Consider the following 19,333-nt stretch of genomic DNA (forward strand, 5'->3'; position numbering starts at 1 on the left):
CTTTCATCCCGCAATATTTCTCTAATCAGTCGCACTAATCCCAGAAAGTCAGAGCTGCGGTTTCCAGTACAAACTGAATGGAAAATGAAACGGTTAAGTCCGAGTAACTCGAGTTGACAGAAAGCGTTTCTAACGTGTCCTGCAGGAAGCCCCTCTCCTCGTTTCTGTCGTCCTGTCTGTCAGGGCTCGTAAAGATGCCACCAGCTCATGCTGGGGGGAAGTAGTGGGAAGAGGGTGTAGCGTGTCTGATGGATATTCCTGAAGCCGGTGTTTCCACTGGCGTATTTTTACGTTTCTTTCCTGGGCGCCAAGGGTTTACTTTAGTGTTTGTTTTTTTTAATTGACCCAGAAAACTTAAATGATTTAAATGCGAGAAAAGAAAGAAAAAAAAAAACTATACAAAAGAGCTCGACTGGTGACCACAATTAACGCGTTGCTGTGTTTTGGCTATGAAAGCTACGTAACTTTTTCTTGCTCTCCATTTCTGTCGTAGAATCCCAGCTTCTCATCGCTTTTTTTTTTTCCAACCACTTTCCCGAATCTCCTTTGTCCGGTGGATAATGTTTCGTGTTTGCCCCCATTTTAAAGCTCAATGCATCAGTTCTTTGTTCTCTTTCTTCTTTGTTTTCCCTAAAATTACAGACAAAATTCCTGGCTTGTCACGAGAAGGCTCCCCACAGAGTGCGACATCAAACAAGGTGAGCAACAAAGAAACGTCTGCTTAAATTTAAAGATATTTCGAGGGAAGTGGACCATAAGAACCCTTTGTTGTTTTTAACAAACAACCAACTTGGGTTTAAATTTGCTTACGCAGCAGCTCTAAACAACTTTATTAATCGGTCGCCCTGCTCTCTGCCTTCGACGCCGACCGGCAGGGTGCATCTGGAACTTCTTAAATCCCATCCTCGCTGTAAGCGTTCAGTCCCACTGAAGCATGCTAATGGCTTTTAAAGCAGCGTTCAGCCGCAGCATAAAAAGCCATCAGGCCTGCACTGTGTTTATCTGTGGTATAAGCAGACTTCAGTCAGATGGACTGATAACGGCAGAGGAAAGTGGCTCAAGTGTTGACCAAGTTTTTAAAAACTACTTTTAGTGTTGCCCTGTGTACAGCTCCTGCCCAAATTGTAAATAGTAGTTTGTTTTGCTCATGCCATCCATCTTCAGCTGCGCAGAGGAGGAGGGTAAATAAGATCAGATGTGATTGCGATTAGGGAGCTGTGTGTGTGTGTGTGTGTGTGTGTGTGTGAGTGCAGCAGAGGCCACCCAGAAGCAAGGGGTTAAGTCAGTAGCCCGAGTCGTAACTTTATCACATGATCTTGACCGCAAAGACAGCGGAGTCCCAGCAGAGCTCATTAAGATGTGTTTATGCTGTTTACACTGAACAATCGTTTCCTTATTCAGATCAAGAGTGTGTCCGTTGGACGTTTCGATTTTTTTCGAGACGTCGATGTCGAGTCCCGCAAGCGACGTTGCGGACTTGAATTTGAGAGGCTTCTGTATTTTGCGCCTCATTCAGATCTTGACCAAGAAAATGTAAATGCTCCGAAAGAATTGCTCGTTAATCACTTCAGAGTTTATTCATGTACATTATATAGGTTGTTCAGTGTTGGAATTAAAACACTTGGATGCACTTAATTTATGCAATAAATTCTGTGTACAGTCCTTTTCAGAAGTAGAAATTATCTGGTTGACGAACTGAAATTGGCGTGTGATGTGCATTTGTGCTAAGCCCACTTTACTTGGATACCACTAAATAAAATTAGCAACTATAAACTTCAGTATCATTTAATCTCAGCAGATCCAGTTCTTTACAGGGCTTCGGAGGCTTGTTAAAGAACATCAGTGAACTAACGGCATCATCACGGCATCATGGCTCAGAGAAAACGGTGAAGGTTAAATTATCCAACATTAGCTCAAGCTGCAGACATTGTAAAATCTCTCATTATCCCAAAATGAAAATAGTATGGCACAACTGCAAACCTACACTGACAGGCCGGGCAATGAGAACATGATTCAGAAAAACGGCTAAGAAGTTCATGTTTAAAACTGCAGAGGTGAACAGCTCAAGTGGGGAAAATCTGTTGACGGATAACAACGTGAAAGAATTTTATGTTCGAAAGCGCTCAAACTGTTTATTCCATTTACTGTTTGCATCCCACTGTGATCTTCTCCTTGTAGCTTTTGTAGTGAAAATATTAGCAAAACATTTAAAAAAAAATACTGTTCTAAACAACTCAAACAATATTCAGTAAAAGAAAAAAGAATCATTCTATAGGTAAAAAAATAGATATATTAGCAGTGGGGACCCACACTGGTTGGCCTTTAGTCATTTAATTTCCTTTTGACGTTCCGAAAACGTTGCCCCAGACTGCTTTTGCAGCGCCGACCTCATTTCTCTAAAGTGAAGTTGACTTGTAGCGTTTTTACAAGTCTGTGGTGAGTTTACTTTAATCAAAAACCCTATGAAACGGCTCTATTATGGTCACAATGGTGTTGTGGTTTCACTGAACCAGTTCAGAAGAGGTCTGGTCTACCACAGCCACAATCAAAAGCTGCTTTTTCATTTTTTGGGACAAAGCGAGAGAGAGTTTTAAAAACCGAGAGGACTGTGTGCGTTTTGCAAGAACGTATTTAGTTGGAAGTATAAAAAAGAAACGACACAAACAGCTGGGTAACAAACGAGTTGTTCCAAGACACAAACATGCCTCTGTCTGACCCATGTCCCGTTCAATCAATGCTGTGATAAAAGTTTGTTGCTGTCCCACCTCTCCTCACACACACGCACGCACGCATACACGTGGTTCTGCTAGGTTTGATCTGTGCTGCGGTGCATTGTTGATCTGTTCCCGGGGCACATGCCCATAACCTTGGCCGAGATGAAAGCCTTTTGCTGTGCACATTCAGTAAAGCTTGTTCTAATAGTCTGGGTCAATGCCTGCTGTGGCCGTACTACACACACACACACACACACACACACACACACACACACACACACACACACACACACACACACACACACACACACATGCACACACAGGCAGGCTTTCTGGAGCCATCTCTGACTGAAGAGACCAAAGAGGAGGGTAACTATAGAGCAGCTCCACCTCTGGCTGTGAGCCAGGGTGGTCTATGGGTGGAGAGCTGGATTTGGAACAAAGGAAAGGTCACCAGGAGGTTCATCACTGTACAAAAATCCTCTTTGTTGCCGTTTCATATTTGGCCACGTAAAATAACAAGATTCGTGGATTCTTGCGTCTTGCTGAAGTATTGTTAACCTTTGAACTTTTTCGGGGTAGGCCATTGGAAATCTGTGCAGACATGTGAAGGTGAATGAAAAGGATGAATTGTTTTTCACAGTTTTAGAAATGAAGAGCTGAACTGCCGTGTGTGTTTCTATTCAGCCACCCCGAGTCAGCGATCTGTACAACCACCTTTTCTGCAATTAAAGCTGCTAGCCTTGAAGGGTAACGATCAGATTTGCCCATTTTTTGAAATCTTTGTTCATTCTTTGTCGAGAGTTGTCTCTAGCCGAGTCTGACCGGATCGAAAGAGTCTGAACCCGTGTTCAGATCTTTCCACAGATTCCATCACGTTTCATGGTGGGGGAAGCTGTGTTCAGGGTGAAGGTTTGTGCTCTAATGTGATCAGCGCAGCTATTTTCCACGGCAAACTCTAAACAGGATTTCTTACCGCTTATTTTTCCAACAATGGTCTCTCTGGACGTTCAGTTTGTTCCATTGCCAAATTTCTCCCGCTTTTTCTCCCGATCTTTTTGCTGCTTCTCTGATTTATGCTCCCCTTGTCTGGTTTTAGGTGGGCGGCCTGGTCTTGGTGGGTTTAGAGTTGTGCCATATTCTGTCTGTTTTTGGGAGACGGATTGATTCTGTGTGACACGTTCAAAGCCGAGGGTATTGTTTCATAACCAAACCCTGCGTTGAACTTCACCGCAGCGGTATCCCTGATTTGTCTGCTGTGTTTCTTCTTCTTCTTCATGACAATGTTTATTCACTAATGTCTTCTGAAAAGCCTCTGAGGCCTCCACAGAACGGCTCTATTTCTACTGAGATTAAATTAACAGGACTTCGAAAAAGCAGTGCTGAGTAGGTTGCGCTGGATTTGATTTTAGGGTATTTGAGTAAAGGGGGCTGAAAAGGAAATGCCACTTTTTTTTTTTTTTTTTAAGTTTATATGTTTTCACTTCACAACTGCTACACGTTGATCTTTCACATAAAACTATAAAGCTGAAGGAAGTTTGGTTAAAATTGGGGGAAAGTTTGTTTCCATTTGCGACTTATTGTATTCTTGTTTAATTTTTGACATATGAAGTAATAGCTTCTGCATTGTAGCAATAATTTCTACCATGTCGACTTATTGTAAAGCACTACTTTCTCAGTCAGTACTAGTGCTTGGAGGGTCTCATGTTTGGAAAATCCCTGGCAATGGCAACAATATAGCTCCGACGAATGCAAACTGTTAGAACATTGGAAACATAAATCCTAATTTAATTTTAGACCATGCGGGCATTTATGTTTGTCTAGAAAAATTAGCTAAAAATATCTTGGAATGAAAATGTCTTTTTGCTGTTCTGTGTGTTTTTTTGTTGTTGTTGTTGCATATACTCTAAAAATGACCACATTCACATTATTCCCCATATGTGGGGGGGGGGGAAGCTTTGGCTTGAGAGCAAACCTAGTTGAGCCTTTTTTCCAGCCACTTCAAATAAGGCTCTGAAAGTTATGCTTGCTTCATTATTAACTCGAGCAAAGGAGGCCGAAGCCTGACAAATGTGATCTTTCATACGTGCACAAGAGTGTACGCAGGACTTCTCCCTGGAGCTACGCTCGGCACTGAATAGGAAGGAATAATTGGATGATTCCTTATGAGTTGTGCTTTTCATTTTTAGACCGCAGCCGGACGTGATGCTCCATCGCTTGAAATGTCTTTACTCGGACTTCTAGGAATGAAAGATGACTTGGTCCGTGGCCCGTTTCCCCCGGATGAATGAGCGAACTTTAGTCCTGGTTGGGCGGTTCTGCTCCCTGGCCGTCAAACTCTCGTAGAATCAGGAAATGAGCAGGAATGCGTCCCTGTTTACGCACAACTTCCAGTCTGCTCGTTAGAAGGCTTAATTTTGTTGCGATGCTTCCTGATTTCGGAAGTTTCTGTCCAAAACCAGACAAGCCAATGAGTAGAAACCGTATTAAGAAATACTTAATGAAAACGTCAACGGGAATCCTGATGTTCCTTTCTGCTTTTCTTTTGTAGTTGTAGTTCAAAGTTGAGCTTACTCATTTGCCAAAAGCGACTCTGACTTTTCATGTTGGAAAAGCTGCTGTTGAGCTAAGTTTGACCTTTTTACGATGCTTCACCGACTTTGGCTTCCTATAAAAGAAGTAACAGTAGGTCAGATCATGGTGATCCACTGAAGCTGGGCTTCAGGTTACTGACCCACATTCCTACACATCCTTAGTGTTTGGTCATGCGATTTCAAGTGTTTTCCAAGTCTTCCTTCGGTCCACAGTCATTTTTAATCTGCTTTTCAGTTTCTTAGCTTCCCTTAAGAGCCACGATTCACATACAGCTCTCTTCTCGTCTCCCTACAGGAGGAAAGTAATCCACCAGAGGCAGAAAAGGAGGAACCAATCGTGACTCCGGTTACTGAAGACAGCAAAAAGTCTACAGAGAATCTAGAAGAGAGGCGAACCATGGCCATCGCAGCCAAAGCCAAGGAGATAGAAAAGGTACTTCTATTTCAATGAATCTACTTAGAACCAGTGATCTGGCATTTTTCAATATCCCAGTTTAACTAAAATTAAACTAAAATGTAACTAAAATTAAATTGTGCTGCACTTGAAAGGTGCTGAGACAGAAGCATTTACATTGCACCGATAAGGTTAATGAACAGTCTTTTCAGGACGTCTTTTGAGCCAACCTTACATTATTTCGATCTGATTTGCAAATGAAAATAATGCTGCTTAAGATAAACTAAAAAAAAAAAACTAATAACACTGCTAATGAAGCTCATGTATTCTGCTAATACTGTGTACAAACTCAAGATTACACTTTGAGAGTCTGTGATTTGGTTTTGCTGCAAACGCTCCTATAATGTTCTGAAGCTCAGAGTTTGTTTTTTTTTTTTTTTTCTTTTGCTTCTTATAAAAGTGTCACGTTATTACATGTAGCTCTAGTAACGGTTCTGACCTGGGTGCAACTGAACGAAGCTCGCCACTGAGCAAAGTTTGGGACTATCTGTATACGCACAATAAATGCGAAGGATTTGCGTTTAACAGAGCTTGCAGCACCCCAGGCTAAAGGTTCCAGACCTGCACACTTGTCTAATGAAGGCCGTTCCCGGACCAGTGAACGCTACCGTTGGTTTACTCGAAACCATTAAATCCTGAGCTACCTCTGCCCTGGAGGACACATTTCACTCTCTCACGTCGAGCTGCACCATCGAGCCTGCAGCTTTGTTGCAGTGCTACTGCTGACGCCGCGGCTTCCCTCCTGCTTTTACAGCCCAACTGTTTAGTCCTTGTGGTCTCATTCTAACTCCCACTACAGGCCACTTTAATTGCCTCCTCTCCCTGGTAAGCAACATAATCTCGCATTGAAAGATTTTTTGTGGGGGGGGAATTAACCCAAAGCATAGAGTTCTTTGACACTTTTCAATGTGTCATTATTCTAGCTTAATAAAATATTTCTATACTGATACATGTGGCTGACTCTGTAGGTCAGATTTTTCATTTTAATGCAACATTTTGTTTCAGAATCTGTCCTGCTTTATGTTATCAGAGCTCTTTGTCAAATAACAGTCAGGGATGGGGGGAACAAAATAAATATTGAGGGTTTTTTTTTGTTTTTTGTTTTTTTCGCTTCTACGACTTCAGCTTTCTGGTCTGTCGTTGCTCTCTGAAGCTTTTATGATTTCCAGATTTTGAAGGTTGTTTGTCATTTGGTTTTTCATAAGAGACCAGACTGTTGGGACATAATCCTGCCAGACAAAAGTAATTTAATCAACATTTCTCAGTAGAGTATATGTCTCTACTGCTTTCTTCCTTTTCCTCTTAGTTAGTGAATTAATTTTTGAACAGTTGGCGCTTCTGTACACCAACTAAAACCTAAAAGCTGCTTTCACACCGACTTTGCACCAGCAGCTATAAAACGTCTGAGAGCGCTCGTCAGGTTCGCTGGCCTTAATTTCCCATCATCCCTTTAACACCACTCAGGTAAGCTCACTTGGTTTATTTTACGCCGTAATGACACAGTTATCCTCACTTTTTCACGCCAAAGTCAAAGCAGTATCCCTCCTCACATGACGAGTATGGGCCACGTGTTTGGTTTTCTGCTCTCCGTTTTGATTTAGTGCCCTCACAGACACAAACACAAAGCAGCTCCTAAAAACACTCGGCGACCATCTGACTTTGAAACCTTAACGGGCCGCCTCAATCTTGAAGCTAGCTTGATCTGAAACTCGGCCAAAGTGGTTGGAAGTGAGTGACAAGGCATGCAGGCTATAAAAGAGTTAGTTTTACTCCTCACTGCCCAGGCTGCGGAACAAAGGCAGTTTTATATCGTTGGGTTAGGAGTATAAATAGATTTGGCCACAGAAGAACAGTTGAGCGCTTTGTCTGTTTTTGTTCAAAAAGATTGCAGAGCTGGACGGGGATGGTAGTCCTGTTTTTCAGTCCGTCTTGATCTACATTCTTTGGCGAAGGGGAGATACAAACACACAACTGAGAGAGTTTATGCCCGCCTTCAAAATATCATGTTTGTTGTCATATAAATCTAAAAACGACTCCAATGATTTTGTTGCACGACTGCGCACATCTATAAATACTTTGGTTTGTAGATCTTCTGATCTCACTTTCACATTTCTTCTTGAGTTCAGACTCTTAATTTATAATGAATCTGAATATCTTATCACTGTTAGGATTTTACTGATATTTGCTGAACCTGTGGTCAGCAGAATCATAAAGATTTATTGAACTACTGGCATTCTAAGCATCTGGTTCTTCTCTGCAAGGCTGCCAAAAACAATGACAGATGAGTTTATGCCTCTACAGTGTCAGTAAAGCCGTGCTGTAAAGATAAGAACCTTATATATGTATAAAGTGCCCTACAGAGAGCATAAAGCCAACGTTACCAATTGTAATAGTTACACTTATGATAATGTTAAACTGATAGATGTTGTAAATTTAGATATGAGGTAATTTTTTTTTTTAATACTGTGTATGTATCCGGTAGCAATAGAAAACCTTGCTTGATGTTAGAATTAATTTTAATACAATCCAATTATGCAGATTTTTCTTACAACTGTTTAAAAATACATTTCCCCGCTTAGTTTTTTTTTAATTCTAATTTTACTAAAACTTTCACATTAAATATGGATAAATTTCACATTAATTTTGTCTGATTTTTAGACGACTTGACGAGTGTAAACACACAAGATCTCTTAAGAAAGAAACTCTCATTCTGTCGAGAACTACTTCTTTCTTTATTTTTTTTCCTGATTGGATAACCGGATGGATTTTAGGAAGCGGGACATTGTTTTGTAGGAACGGCTTCTTCCTGTATTCATAGAAGCCGCTGTCCGCACACTGATTGGACGCATCCTGAGAGAATAGTATAAATAGTTAGCTGCTGAGCGAGACCGTCAGACGTTGTGTGAATAACATCCCAACTCATGTTATACACACAAGGTGTGTGTGGAACACATCCGGTTTAAAGGACAGGGTGTGTTTGATTTGTGTCACCATCTGGTTTGGAAACTGTATCCTGATGACCAGCGTACGTTTCCTCTGAAGTGATTGATGTGACTGTTTCTTCCTATTGTGAAAGTAAATCATTTAAAACCCAACACCACTTTTTGTCCTCTCCTTCTGTAAGTATTTGTAGAAGGTTGGGACTTAAGCAAACAGCTTAATACTAACCTGAAACATTTGGAATTTTTTGGGGGGGATTTTGTCTTAATATATAAAATGGTCTAGCCAAAGCCCTGACCTCAACCAGCAAAAAGTTTAGTTACTATTCTTTGGTTCCTTCCACAAATAAAAACAGAGATATGCTAAAAGCTCGCTAATGGCTACCAAAAACTTTGTGGTTTCCCTGCAGCATGCTAACGGAGAAACAACATTTTATTTAATTTGTGCCCATAATGAGTTTCTTTTAATAAACATTTGCATATGAAGGCCTATAACACACCTTTTTTTATTATTATTTTATTATTTTGCAGATTATCACTTTTTTTGTACTAATGGGGCATAAATATTGACCTATGAGCTTTCAGGTTTTGCCCAACTCTTGCTAACGTTCCACTCATCATAGAATATATTACAGACACTTGGTTCTGTATTGTGATTGTGGGTGACATGTTTTACTTTTTAAAGGCTATTTTGTAGTTACAAATAGATGAACTCTGTTTGACAGCAGCTGATCTTTGTTCTGGAAGTCTCTTCTCCTGTGAGCTTGCGTTGTGTTCTAGGAACCATGTGAAAATCTATAAATAAGTCGGTGAGTCAGACCGCCCTGCAGTGCAGAAGCCACTGAAAGAAGACTGAACGTCTGTCTTGCTTGGCCTAATTTACAACACACAGCCTGATGGGCACATGCTTGTATTTATGCATTTTTACTTGAACTGTATTTGTGAATCAGCCCTCTAGCTCATTTACTTGTGTAACATCATCAGTGTCTGTGAATTAATTTTGTTCTGACTCAAGAAAAAGAAAACTCGGGGGTAGGTGGGACTGACTATCTAATTAAATCTGTCACGTTGTGAAATGGTGTCGGTTTCTTTGGCCCATAAATGCAGTTATTTAACCTGGATAACCTGTTGGCATGCGCGAACGCTTATATCTTGGAAAATTGCATTATATATTCATACCCTGTTCTGTGTTTTTCACATTTTGCCAGTTGTAGCCAATGTTTCTTCTGGAATGTGTTAGTCAGATTGGATGGAGTGCATTTTAGATGTGCCTTTTTCTTTGTTTTTTTGGGAGGATTTTTTTGCCCATCTTTCCACAGATTCTTATATTTTCTGTGCAGTTTTAAACCGTATAGCTTTTGCTACTTTATAGGTGTGGATCTGTTAGGTAAGGACCTTTTTGACCTCTAGACAACTTTAAATTCAGACCCTACAGTTCTTGAATCTGCTCTAAAATGCCAACAAAGAACTCTAACAAAGCCTGCTAATTGCTAGGAGTTTACAATAAAAAATAAGTTCACAAACTATTTTTAAAATATTGGATTTCAGTCTAGAATAGTCCATTCTTGAATTGACAAGTTCAGAAGTTTTCTAATAAAGATAGTCCTATAATACACTCTGAAAATTAGAACTCTTACCATTGTGTTTGTTTGGTTGTTTGAACCTATAGACAATAAGACTTAACTAATATTAAATCAGCTTTTAACATTGTTCCCCAAAATGACTTAAAAATAAAATGCAAAAAAATAAATAAATCTGGAAACCGAGTGTGCAAAAGTATTGATTTGATCCGGTCTTTGACTGGGCCATTCTTTTTTTTTTTTTTAATCTGAGTAATTCCTTTGTTGCTCTGGCTGTGTGTCTTGACCAATCCAGCTGGCTGTTAAATCTCAGCCACAGTCTAAAGTCTTCTGCAGCATCTTAAAAACTTTTTGCTTTCGGGATTGTCCTCCAGTTTACCATCGACCCGGGACATCTTCCTGCTACAGAAAGACATCGTATTTCACACTTCCTTTTTAATAAAACCTTCACACAGCTGCTAAATTTATACTGAGATTAAATTGCACACAGACCGTTTGCTACAATCCCTCAAAAATAGTTTGTGGTTGTAGTTTGTTCAAATGTGAAAAGTGGTAAACGGATTGATGCTTTTCCAAGGCAACGTTTATGTTTTACCACTCAAACACGTGTAGAAATAATAGACTCACTTCACTGTGGAGGATTTTGAAGCGCAGAAATGTCCTTTGCTCATTTAACGCCTGCAAACACCAATTAATTTTTTTTTTTTTTTTACTGTTTCTCAGCTTGTTTCAAGTGGGCTCATTAAGTACAAGAGAAGAATTAAGTCTTTTATGTCCTGACACCACTTTGCACGTGTTCACACCAGAGGAGTAAGCTCGAGTGTAACGCTGTGAAGTGTTTGCATCCAGATGACGGGTAGAGAAGGACGGAGGCGGTTCCTCACCCCCAAATTAGAGGCTTAATATATGAAAATATATGAAAACTTCTCCGTTTTTATTATAGCCAAAAGAAAGCAATCAATCTCCCCTGTCCTTTAGGTCTACAGACAGGATTGCGAGACGTTCGGAATGGTGGTCAAAATGCTGGTGGCGAAGGATCCCAGCTTGGAGAAGCAGCTGCAAGTCCCGCTCAGGGAGAACCTCGGGGAGATACGCGAGCGCTGCCTAGAGGACCTCAAGCATTTCATCAAAGAGCTGGATGAGGACGTCCGGCTTCCAGAGCCCTCCGTCTGTGACTCTGTCACTCCTGCCATGTCCCAGAAACTCTTAAAGACCGGAGTGAACCACAGCTCGTCGTCTTTCTGACACGCTTCGTCTACGTCCGCTCCGATTTAATGGGACTGATGATTTCTGTTTTATTTTATAATTTCTTTTTTTTTTTGGATTAACAGCTCAGATTTAGGATTGCTGGACTTGAACATACTGCAGGTCACAGCAACCTGAGGAACTCATCGCAGGAGCGAACAGTGTTATTTTTGAATGGACTATTTTTACCTTCAGGTTTTCTATGAAAAATGTAAAAACATTACAGTTTTTTTTGTTTTGATTTTTTTTGTTTAAATAATATTTAAAAACTACAAGTCTCTGTGGCTCTTATGATGTTTAGTATGGCATTCAGTTTTGAAGCATGAATCTCACATTTTGTAAGTTTTGTTTTCTGACGTGTAACTTGAATAAATATGTATCACTTGGTGCTGCAATAGACAGAAATCAAGTCGTCGTAAAAATTTGTGCTGTTAAAATATTTGAAATTGCCTTTCTCAATCCGACATTTCTGAAAAAAACAAAAAGCGAAAAACTTGACCATTTTTAGAAATTCCCAAAATATACTAAGGATTGCGAGACATTCATCCTTCTGACTTGAAAAGATGTAATGTTCTTTCCCATTTTGAAAAGTGGCTAAAAAGGAAAACGCCCTTTCAGATTCATACCTCAGGGAAACCAGAAGTTATTGATTACTAATTGAAAGTTTCTAGATGGGCCGACTTAAAGTAATTGGGCTAAAGAAGTTATATTGTAAAATTCCTCATGCAGCTCATGTGCATTCCCAGAGTAATGAAGATTACACATTACTTGAATGTCTTGCCCAGTTCTGTTTTTTTTTTTCACACATTTTAAGGACTTTCTAAGCAAATTATGTATCATGTTTGCAGAATAGAAAGCCAAGGATGTCTCCCCATTTTGAAGCGACATGGAGACATTTGCAAACTTTTCAAAATAGAAAAGGATCTTTAAAAAAAATATGAATAGAAAATTTTTGCAGGCGAAGGTTCTAGAATAAACTTTTTTTTTCTTGTTGCCAAATTCCATAACTAGGAAACACTCCACTGAAGTGAAGGTATTGGTTGTCTTTTTGCAGAAGTTACTTTAAAACTGGAAATAACTTGGTTGTCCTTTTAATTTAGAAAAATCTATAGTAAGTGTTTCATATATATATAAAGTTTTCTGAATTTTTAAGTAATTTTATCTTGCGGGATCAAGTGCAAATATTAGGGAAAAATGGCAACCTGGTAAAACCTTGTCAGTTTTTTTTTATTTTTTTACTTCTCTGTCTATAGACATATTTGAGTAACTTTCTGTATTGTAGCCATTTGCTGACTTTTGAAGGTCAAGACTACCTAGCTTTCATTACTTTCATATATGCATATTTCCCCCTCTTTTCTTAGTATTTAGAAAGTTTGTCTACTTGAAGTCAAAAATAGAAGAAAAGCCCATTATACGTTTCAAATTGTATAACCCAATTCAAGCAGAGCATTCTCAAACGATTGGAGAAAAAAATATTTATTGCAAGCACCTTTACATCACAGAGCGTACGTTGGTTATCTTAGAGCAATGCTGGTGGTCAGGTGCAAGTACAGGTGTGTCGCTGCCAGTTCTATACATGGTTTGTGATTACATAATGTGGAAGGTGTTGCAAACATCAAACAGGAATAATGTGGCCTTTTTCTGAGGACAACTTGGTGTTTCTTCTCACTCAAGCAAAAACAAGTTTTACACTTTTAAATGAGTATAAAATACTAGAACTGAAACTTTAACTTATTATTTACATTTTTATGTTGCCTTAGTAAACATTAAATAGTTATTTGGTTAGTTTCTTGGCTCTACTTGCACTGTTAACCTCTTGGGGGTGGGGGAGGGGGAGTTTTTACCGTATACCATATTTACCATTGCAAAACTATTAACTGAACATAAAATCCTCTTTTGGTGAAATTCCAAACTTCCACTGGTATTCAAATCCTCTCACTGTTTGAACATTTTAACCAGCTTTGCATACACGTAAGAAGTGTCTAAACAGCTCAGTAATGGCCTCTTTACAGAATATGACAGACCTAACTGAAAAATCTTCACCTTATTGCTTTGTGTAGTGCACTTCGTAAGATTCATGGCATGGTTCGCTAAGAAATGATGCAGTTTTTGGAGCTATGGCCCTTTCTGCAACCAGTCTGTGACCCGTGGCTGAGGGCCGTGAGCGCAGTCACCCTTGTTGGATAGTCTTCTGCATAGTAGCGCCCAACCGTTCGAGGTTGTGGGATTGGTTGGCCAAGAAAATACCCCTCTTCCTCAGAGTCTGATGACGACGAGGAGCAAGTTGAGCACCAGTCGTCCTCGTCTCTGTGGAGACCCATGAAATGTTCAAACCGTGGGTCATTCTGGTTGGAGCTACGGAGCATATAGTCAGATCGAGTTTGGGAGTAGGCCAGCGGCAGCATGTGTGCAGGGTTCTGAAGACGCATCGCACCGTATGGTGGACTCACTATACCCTGCTGCTGAGGTTCAAACAGCCTCTGCGCTCTCTCTACGGGTACCATGTGAAGGGCGTTGTCCGAGCGAGTTTTGCGGCTCTTGTGACGCCGGCCCTGTCGGTGGTGTTGGGGCCTGCTTCTGCTGTGGTGGCTTGTCGAGTGGCTTCTTGCTCTGCCAGGTTCATCTGGACAGTACGCTCTCCTTTGTGGCTTCTCGCTCATGGGATGTTTCATAACACTAACCTCAAATCCATCATTATATCCATTGTCCACTGTGTCCTCTGAGAACTTGACCATTTGAGGAGGCCTGGATTGCGACTTGCTCCTCCGTAGCGCCGGAGCTTGAACAAAGGATCCGGGTAGGCCCTCTGAATGTGGAGATGTTACGTGAAGTCCTGTGGGAGCACCAACCCTCATTCCAAGCCCTATCCCATTCTCTGCCTCCTCAACTCTCTTTTCCATGTTAAGACTAAGGGAGTTTGCGCTGGGGTGTATGTGGGATGAATTAAATGTTCCCATGTTGCTCATTTTCTCGCACTCGACAGTCATGGAAGAATCCTGGATGCCATGAAGGTTGTAGACTGTGGGTGCATCCCCATCCACTGATGCACCTAAAAAAAAGAGTGAAGAAGGAATATTTGTTAGAATATATTTTTGAGATCAAAAGTAAGAAGAACCGATTTAAGACATTAAGCAACATGCATACCAGTGATGTTTGACAAAGCAAGGGAATCCATGGAGTCTCCAACACCCTTCTCAGCCTTCCTTAGCTCGTCAGCAATACACTCCAGGGAGTCCTCATACCACTCCCTTGTGTCTGTCCAAAAAGCCTGCTTTCCTACTCCAGACTGCTCCTGATCTTGGTCATACTCTAGCTCTTGGATCTTTCTTGCACTGGCAGGACCTGGATGGCTTCCATATGCCGAGTCTCCGAGGCCGTCCTGTGACTGGGCCCAGTACATTTCGGGTAGATGCTGCTTGTCCATCAAGCCTGGACTGAGGCTGTTGGCTCGAGACTGGTCAGAAGTCTGGCTCTGGGTGGGACTGTTGGGGGCAGGGGACGAGGGGTTAAAACCCACAGATTTTGAATCGGACTTCAGCCAGGGATCTGACGCACTTATTAGCTGCGTTGAGTCACCGTTGGGGCTCTGTGATTTTAGGGACGGTGGCTGATGCTGGTGCAGCATACCACGGTCACCAAACTTTAGCAGGAGCTGAGTCATATAGTCCTCATGCTGAGCCCACTCCTCTGGATCCTCCTCTCCACCAGCATCCTGTTCCTCCCGCTCCCTCCAGAACCTCTCCTCCTCCAGACCGAGACGGGTTAACTTACTCCCCACTATATCGATGTCACCATCGCCGTCTCTGTCCCCTTCACCCTCCCCAAACCTGTGCTCATAAGAGGTGACTGTAGTGGGAGGGCTAAACAGCTGTGACTGTCGCCACTGTTCAGCGGGCCTGCTGCTTTTCCCCATGCGGACGCTCCGTCGGGATTCGCGAGAGCGGGCTGACTGGAAAGCGGAATCCGATGAGTCTGAGGCATGTACATCTTCCCCCTGGCTGCAGGCCTTTGAGCAATAGATGCGCCCCTGCTTGGGTAAGAAGGGACAACCCAGCAAAGACGTCTTGCACTGGGCACAACAGAAGCACTGGTCTGTGGCGTGCCAGTGAACGCCTTCGTAGGTCATCTGGGCATGGTCAACACCTAGAGAAATGAAAGTAAGAATCATGCTACCGTAATCTCGTTTTCATGCGTCTGACTGATTGATATAGAATATTTTTCGATATGTTTCACATTTTGTGATATTAAAGCTGTAAATTTTCAATTTTTAACAAGTAATTTGCATTCAAGGTGCTACTTGATAGATTCACATTTGGGCTGAATACAAATGCTTGCCACAGGTTTAATGTTTTAGCACTCAAATTTATGCATAGATGTATGTTTATCACAAACTTTTTCTCAAGATTTTAAGTATGACTTACCAATGTTTTCACCACAGGCCTCACAGTACTCTGCATACAGCGACTCAAAGCACCCACAGCAGTAGGGCCGTCCATTTTTCATGATGTACCGCTGTCCACCTAGCATCGCCCCGCACTCAAAACAGGCAAAGTGCTTCATGTGCCAGTGACGTCCCTCAGCCTCGGTGCATTCATCTGCAAAGATGATCTACGTATATTTGCAAAACCATTGTTAGTTAGCATCAACTTAAAATGCACCAGTTGCTAACCGAGCGTCAAATAATTGGGCCAATTACCTCGTCACAAGAAGAGCACCGAGGTTTCATGAGCTCTGCGTGGTGTCTCCCGCAGAAGATCTTGCCATTTTGGTAGAAATAGATGAGGTCCACCAGAAGCTCCTGGCACATGGAGCATGCAAAGCATGCCGGGTGCCAACAGGGACCCGGCCCTGCTCTGGAGGCAAAAATGGCCATCTCCCCTCCATTAATGCCGCCACAACACTGTCAAACACAAACAGGAGGTAATATGTGAGATTAAGCTGCCAACACTAATGGTGATAATTACTTCAACTTGAAAATCTAAGTAAAGTACATTTAATGAAAAGGGTAAAACACATACAGATTAATTACGAATGGTAATTAAAGTTTTTATTCTATCAATTAGAGTATGGCGATTAAAAAATAAAAAATGTCCCTCTTTCACCAATCCAATCATCGTCACTCATACCCCTCCACAAGTGGGGTAGGTGACGAAAGGTTATTGGTAAAGAAGATGACTTCCTGAAAGGTTTAGTGGAAGGTGAAATGAATTAAAAACAGCAGGCTTGAGAGGATTGTGAAGCGAGGCCTCGTTCATACCAACGTTTTTGTAGAGATTTACAAGGTGTGAACTGTGGCTCAAGTGAGCGCTTCAAGAGCCACCAAAGACGGATGTATCTACAGCTGCGGCATTCCATGCGTTAGACACCAGATCCAGCAATGCGGCTGAGCCTATATTAAAGCAAGATCAACTTCCTTCACACCTCAGCAGCGGCGTAGCCTGTCTGCCTCCATGCCACTCTATACGAAGGCAGCGATTTATCCAAAGAAAAGCAACTCCAGGCGAAGTACTTGGTGCATATACTGTGCGGTACAAGGTCATACCTGCAGCTCGGTGGCATTCTTATATTAGAACTTCACTTTTCATTGACGTACACTTGTATATCTGCTAAGTTTTTGTTTTCACAAAGACGCCAAAAATGTAAATGTGCTCGTACCTTGAAGATACTGAAGCTAAAGATTATTCGGGGACCTATGCCATTTTTTTTCTTGCCTGGTCCAATCGTCAGTAACTCGTAGGAAAGCACCTCAGGTCTGTAAAGCGGCCTTGGCCTTCTGACAAAAGGTCTCATGTCTCCACAGAGATCGTTGAAGCCTGCCTGAACATGCAGTCTTTATATAACTAGGCATATTTATAAGGCATTCATAGGGAGCTATGGGACAGCATGACCAGCTGTTAGCCATTATGACCACTTTGGACAGACTGGGGCCTTGAAAACTGTGGTGTTGCATATCACTACAAGCCAAGCCTAGCAAAGCGATGAGGTTTGTGTTGTCATTAAACGCCCTGTGGTTGACAATAGCATATGTTTGCAGAGCTGCCGTAAAGATACGCATGTCCGGTCCAACGTGTGTGTGTGTGTGTATGTGTCCGTTGGAATCCCGGGGAGCATGTGTGTGACCTTGCATCCCCCCTCCATTTTAGCTTCTGCGTCTGAGTGGTGACAGACTGCATCTGAATGTTCGGGGTGGGGGAAATTAGCTTCATCTGCTCCCTCCAGGACGCCTGGAAGAGGATGTGGTTGAGTCACTCTTCGCATCGGAAGCCGCATAACACCAATATTTACGTTTGGAGAAACGAAGGCAGGCGGTTTTTCTTTTTTTTTCTTTTCTTTTTTTCCAGAAATACGATCAGCAGCACTTAATGTTTCTGTTTACGGTGTCTGCAAACGCAACTGCTTCTTGTCCTGAGCTCAACCCGACTTCATTCAAAATGTCAAGATGCCTCGCAACCAGCTCCGCATGCTCTAATTACAGCACTCAATGTGGAATTACCTGCTTCATACTGTGACTCGTTTGGGTAAAAACGGGATTTTAGGACTCTGTGCAAGAATTACTAATTAATCTGGCCACTTATTTGCAGTCTCTCATGCTGGGTTATAGATGGCTGGCAGGAAATTGGCTGAGCTCCTCATGAGGAAACTGGCCTCTCCGCTTGATTTAAACATGAGCCCTCCAATTTCCCTGTTTCCTCTCCTGCCCTAATGAGGAAGTTTATGTCAGTGATTTAAACCACTATATTGCCCAGTCAGGACCAGAAAAGGATAATGGATCGGCTTCACGTGGTTTCTCTGTGACTGTTATCTCACCTCAGCGCATGTGCGCACAGTAATATGTCAGTGTGTGTGTGTGGGAGATTCATACGTTTTCACAGCGAGTGTGTTGCAGGGCTCTAGGGAGGATCTTTGGCGTCCCTCTGCCCAGCGCCTCCCTCTTTCTTTGGGTGCTGAACATCTGAAGCTCCCTCTTTTCCTCCTCCGTTAACGACTGGCAGTAGCGCAACTGTAGGAAACGACAAAAAGTAAATAAAAATAAAAAGGAATTAAAAAGCATTACAAGAAATAATGGTCAATTATTTACATTTTATTTTGGTTGCATTTTTTATTTTATGTTTCTATCAGCATTGTGCAATATCATTAGTGGCATTAACTCTTGGACAAATTGCTAAAACTGAGTCAAACTGGAAATGGAGCTTCCTCAAACAGCTATTTTCAAGCCTAGCCACAGATTCTCAACTAGATTTAGGTTTTGCCTTTAAGTAGGCCATTTTATTGCAAAAATCTAGAGTACACCAACACATTCAGTTGATTTTTAGCATTTTTATTTGCACAACAATGCATTACTGTCTTAGCGAAAGCTAAATCAGCACCAAGTCCAGCAGATAGCACTGCTTTCATCTGTGTGCTTGGGTGAAGCAGGTCCAAATATGGTGGTAGAAAGAGTTTAATTGAAGCTAATTCTCTGCCCAAGGCTGCTTTGAAAGGATGGCATCAACAATATACAAGCCCTTCCTCTGTATTTAGAGAGGAGGATGAAGGCTCAGATAAAAGAGCAGGGCTGTCCTAACAACCGGCTCAGTTGATCTGTAAACAGCTAGCGATGTTGCCTCTGTCTCTTTCTCCTCTCACCCGAACACACACGCACGCACGCACGCACGCACGCACGCACACACACACACACACACACACACACACACACACACACACACACACACACGCACACACACGCCCCCTCCAAACCACCACCGCTCCAGCATCACCTCGCCTCCCCAAGCTGCCGAAGCCGTAAAACCGCTCAAACACTGCGAGT

At 41.9% G+C, this 19,333-nt stretch overlaps 2 protein-coding genes across 11 annotated transcripts in view; one reads left to right on the plus strand and one right to left on the minus strand.

Moving 5' to 3' along the window:
- pphln1 (periphilin 1) overlaps positions 1–11,931 on the plus strand; it is a 67,683-nt gene extending 55,752 nt beyond the window's left edge. For all 8 annotated transcript variants that reach the window (XM_088003374.1, XM_014970638.2, XM_014970645.2 and 5 more), the window contains 3 exons: positions 643–698; positions 5,604–5,741; positions 11,260–11,931. In XM_088003374.1, coding sequence (XP_087859500.1) covers positions 643–698; positions 5,604–5,741; positions 11,260–11,526 — 461 coding nt within the window. In that variant the 3' untranslated portion in view covers positions 11,527–11,931. The remainder of the gene's footprint in view (positions 1–642; positions 699–5,603; positions 5,742–11,259) is intronic.
- Positions 11,932–12,986: 1,055 nt separating this feature from the next.
- The window catches only part of prickle1b (prickle homolog 1b), a 29,087-nt gene continuing 22,740 nt past the window's right edge, over positions 12,987–19,333 (minus strand). For all 3 annotated transcript variants that reach the window (XM_014970565.2, XM_014970558.2, XM_088003373.1), the window contains 5 exons: positions 18,389–18,526; positions 16,223–16,426; positions 15,948–16,134; positions 14,671–15,669; positions 12,987–14,575 (listed from right to left, as the gene is read on the minus strand). In XM_014970565.2, coding sequence (XP_014826051.2) covers positions 13,617–14,575; positions 14,671–15,669; positions 15,948–16,134; positions 16,223–16,426; positions 18,389–18,526 — 2,487 coding nt within the window. In that variant the 3' untranslated portion in view covers positions 12,987–13,616. The remainder of the gene's footprint in view (positions 14,576–14,670; positions 15,670–15,947; positions 16,135–16,222; positions 16,427–18,388; positions 18,527–19,333) is intronic.

This window comes from Poecilia mexicana, unplaced genomic scaffold, assembly GCF_051168715.1.
Source record: "Poecilia mexicana isolate PSO_F unplaced genomic scaffold, ASM5116871v1 scaffold_23, whole genome shotgun sequence".
Classification (NCBI taxonomy): domain Eukaryota; kingdom Metazoa; phylum Chordata; class Actinopteri; order Cyprinodontiformes; family Poeciliidae; genus Poecilia; species Poecilia mexicana.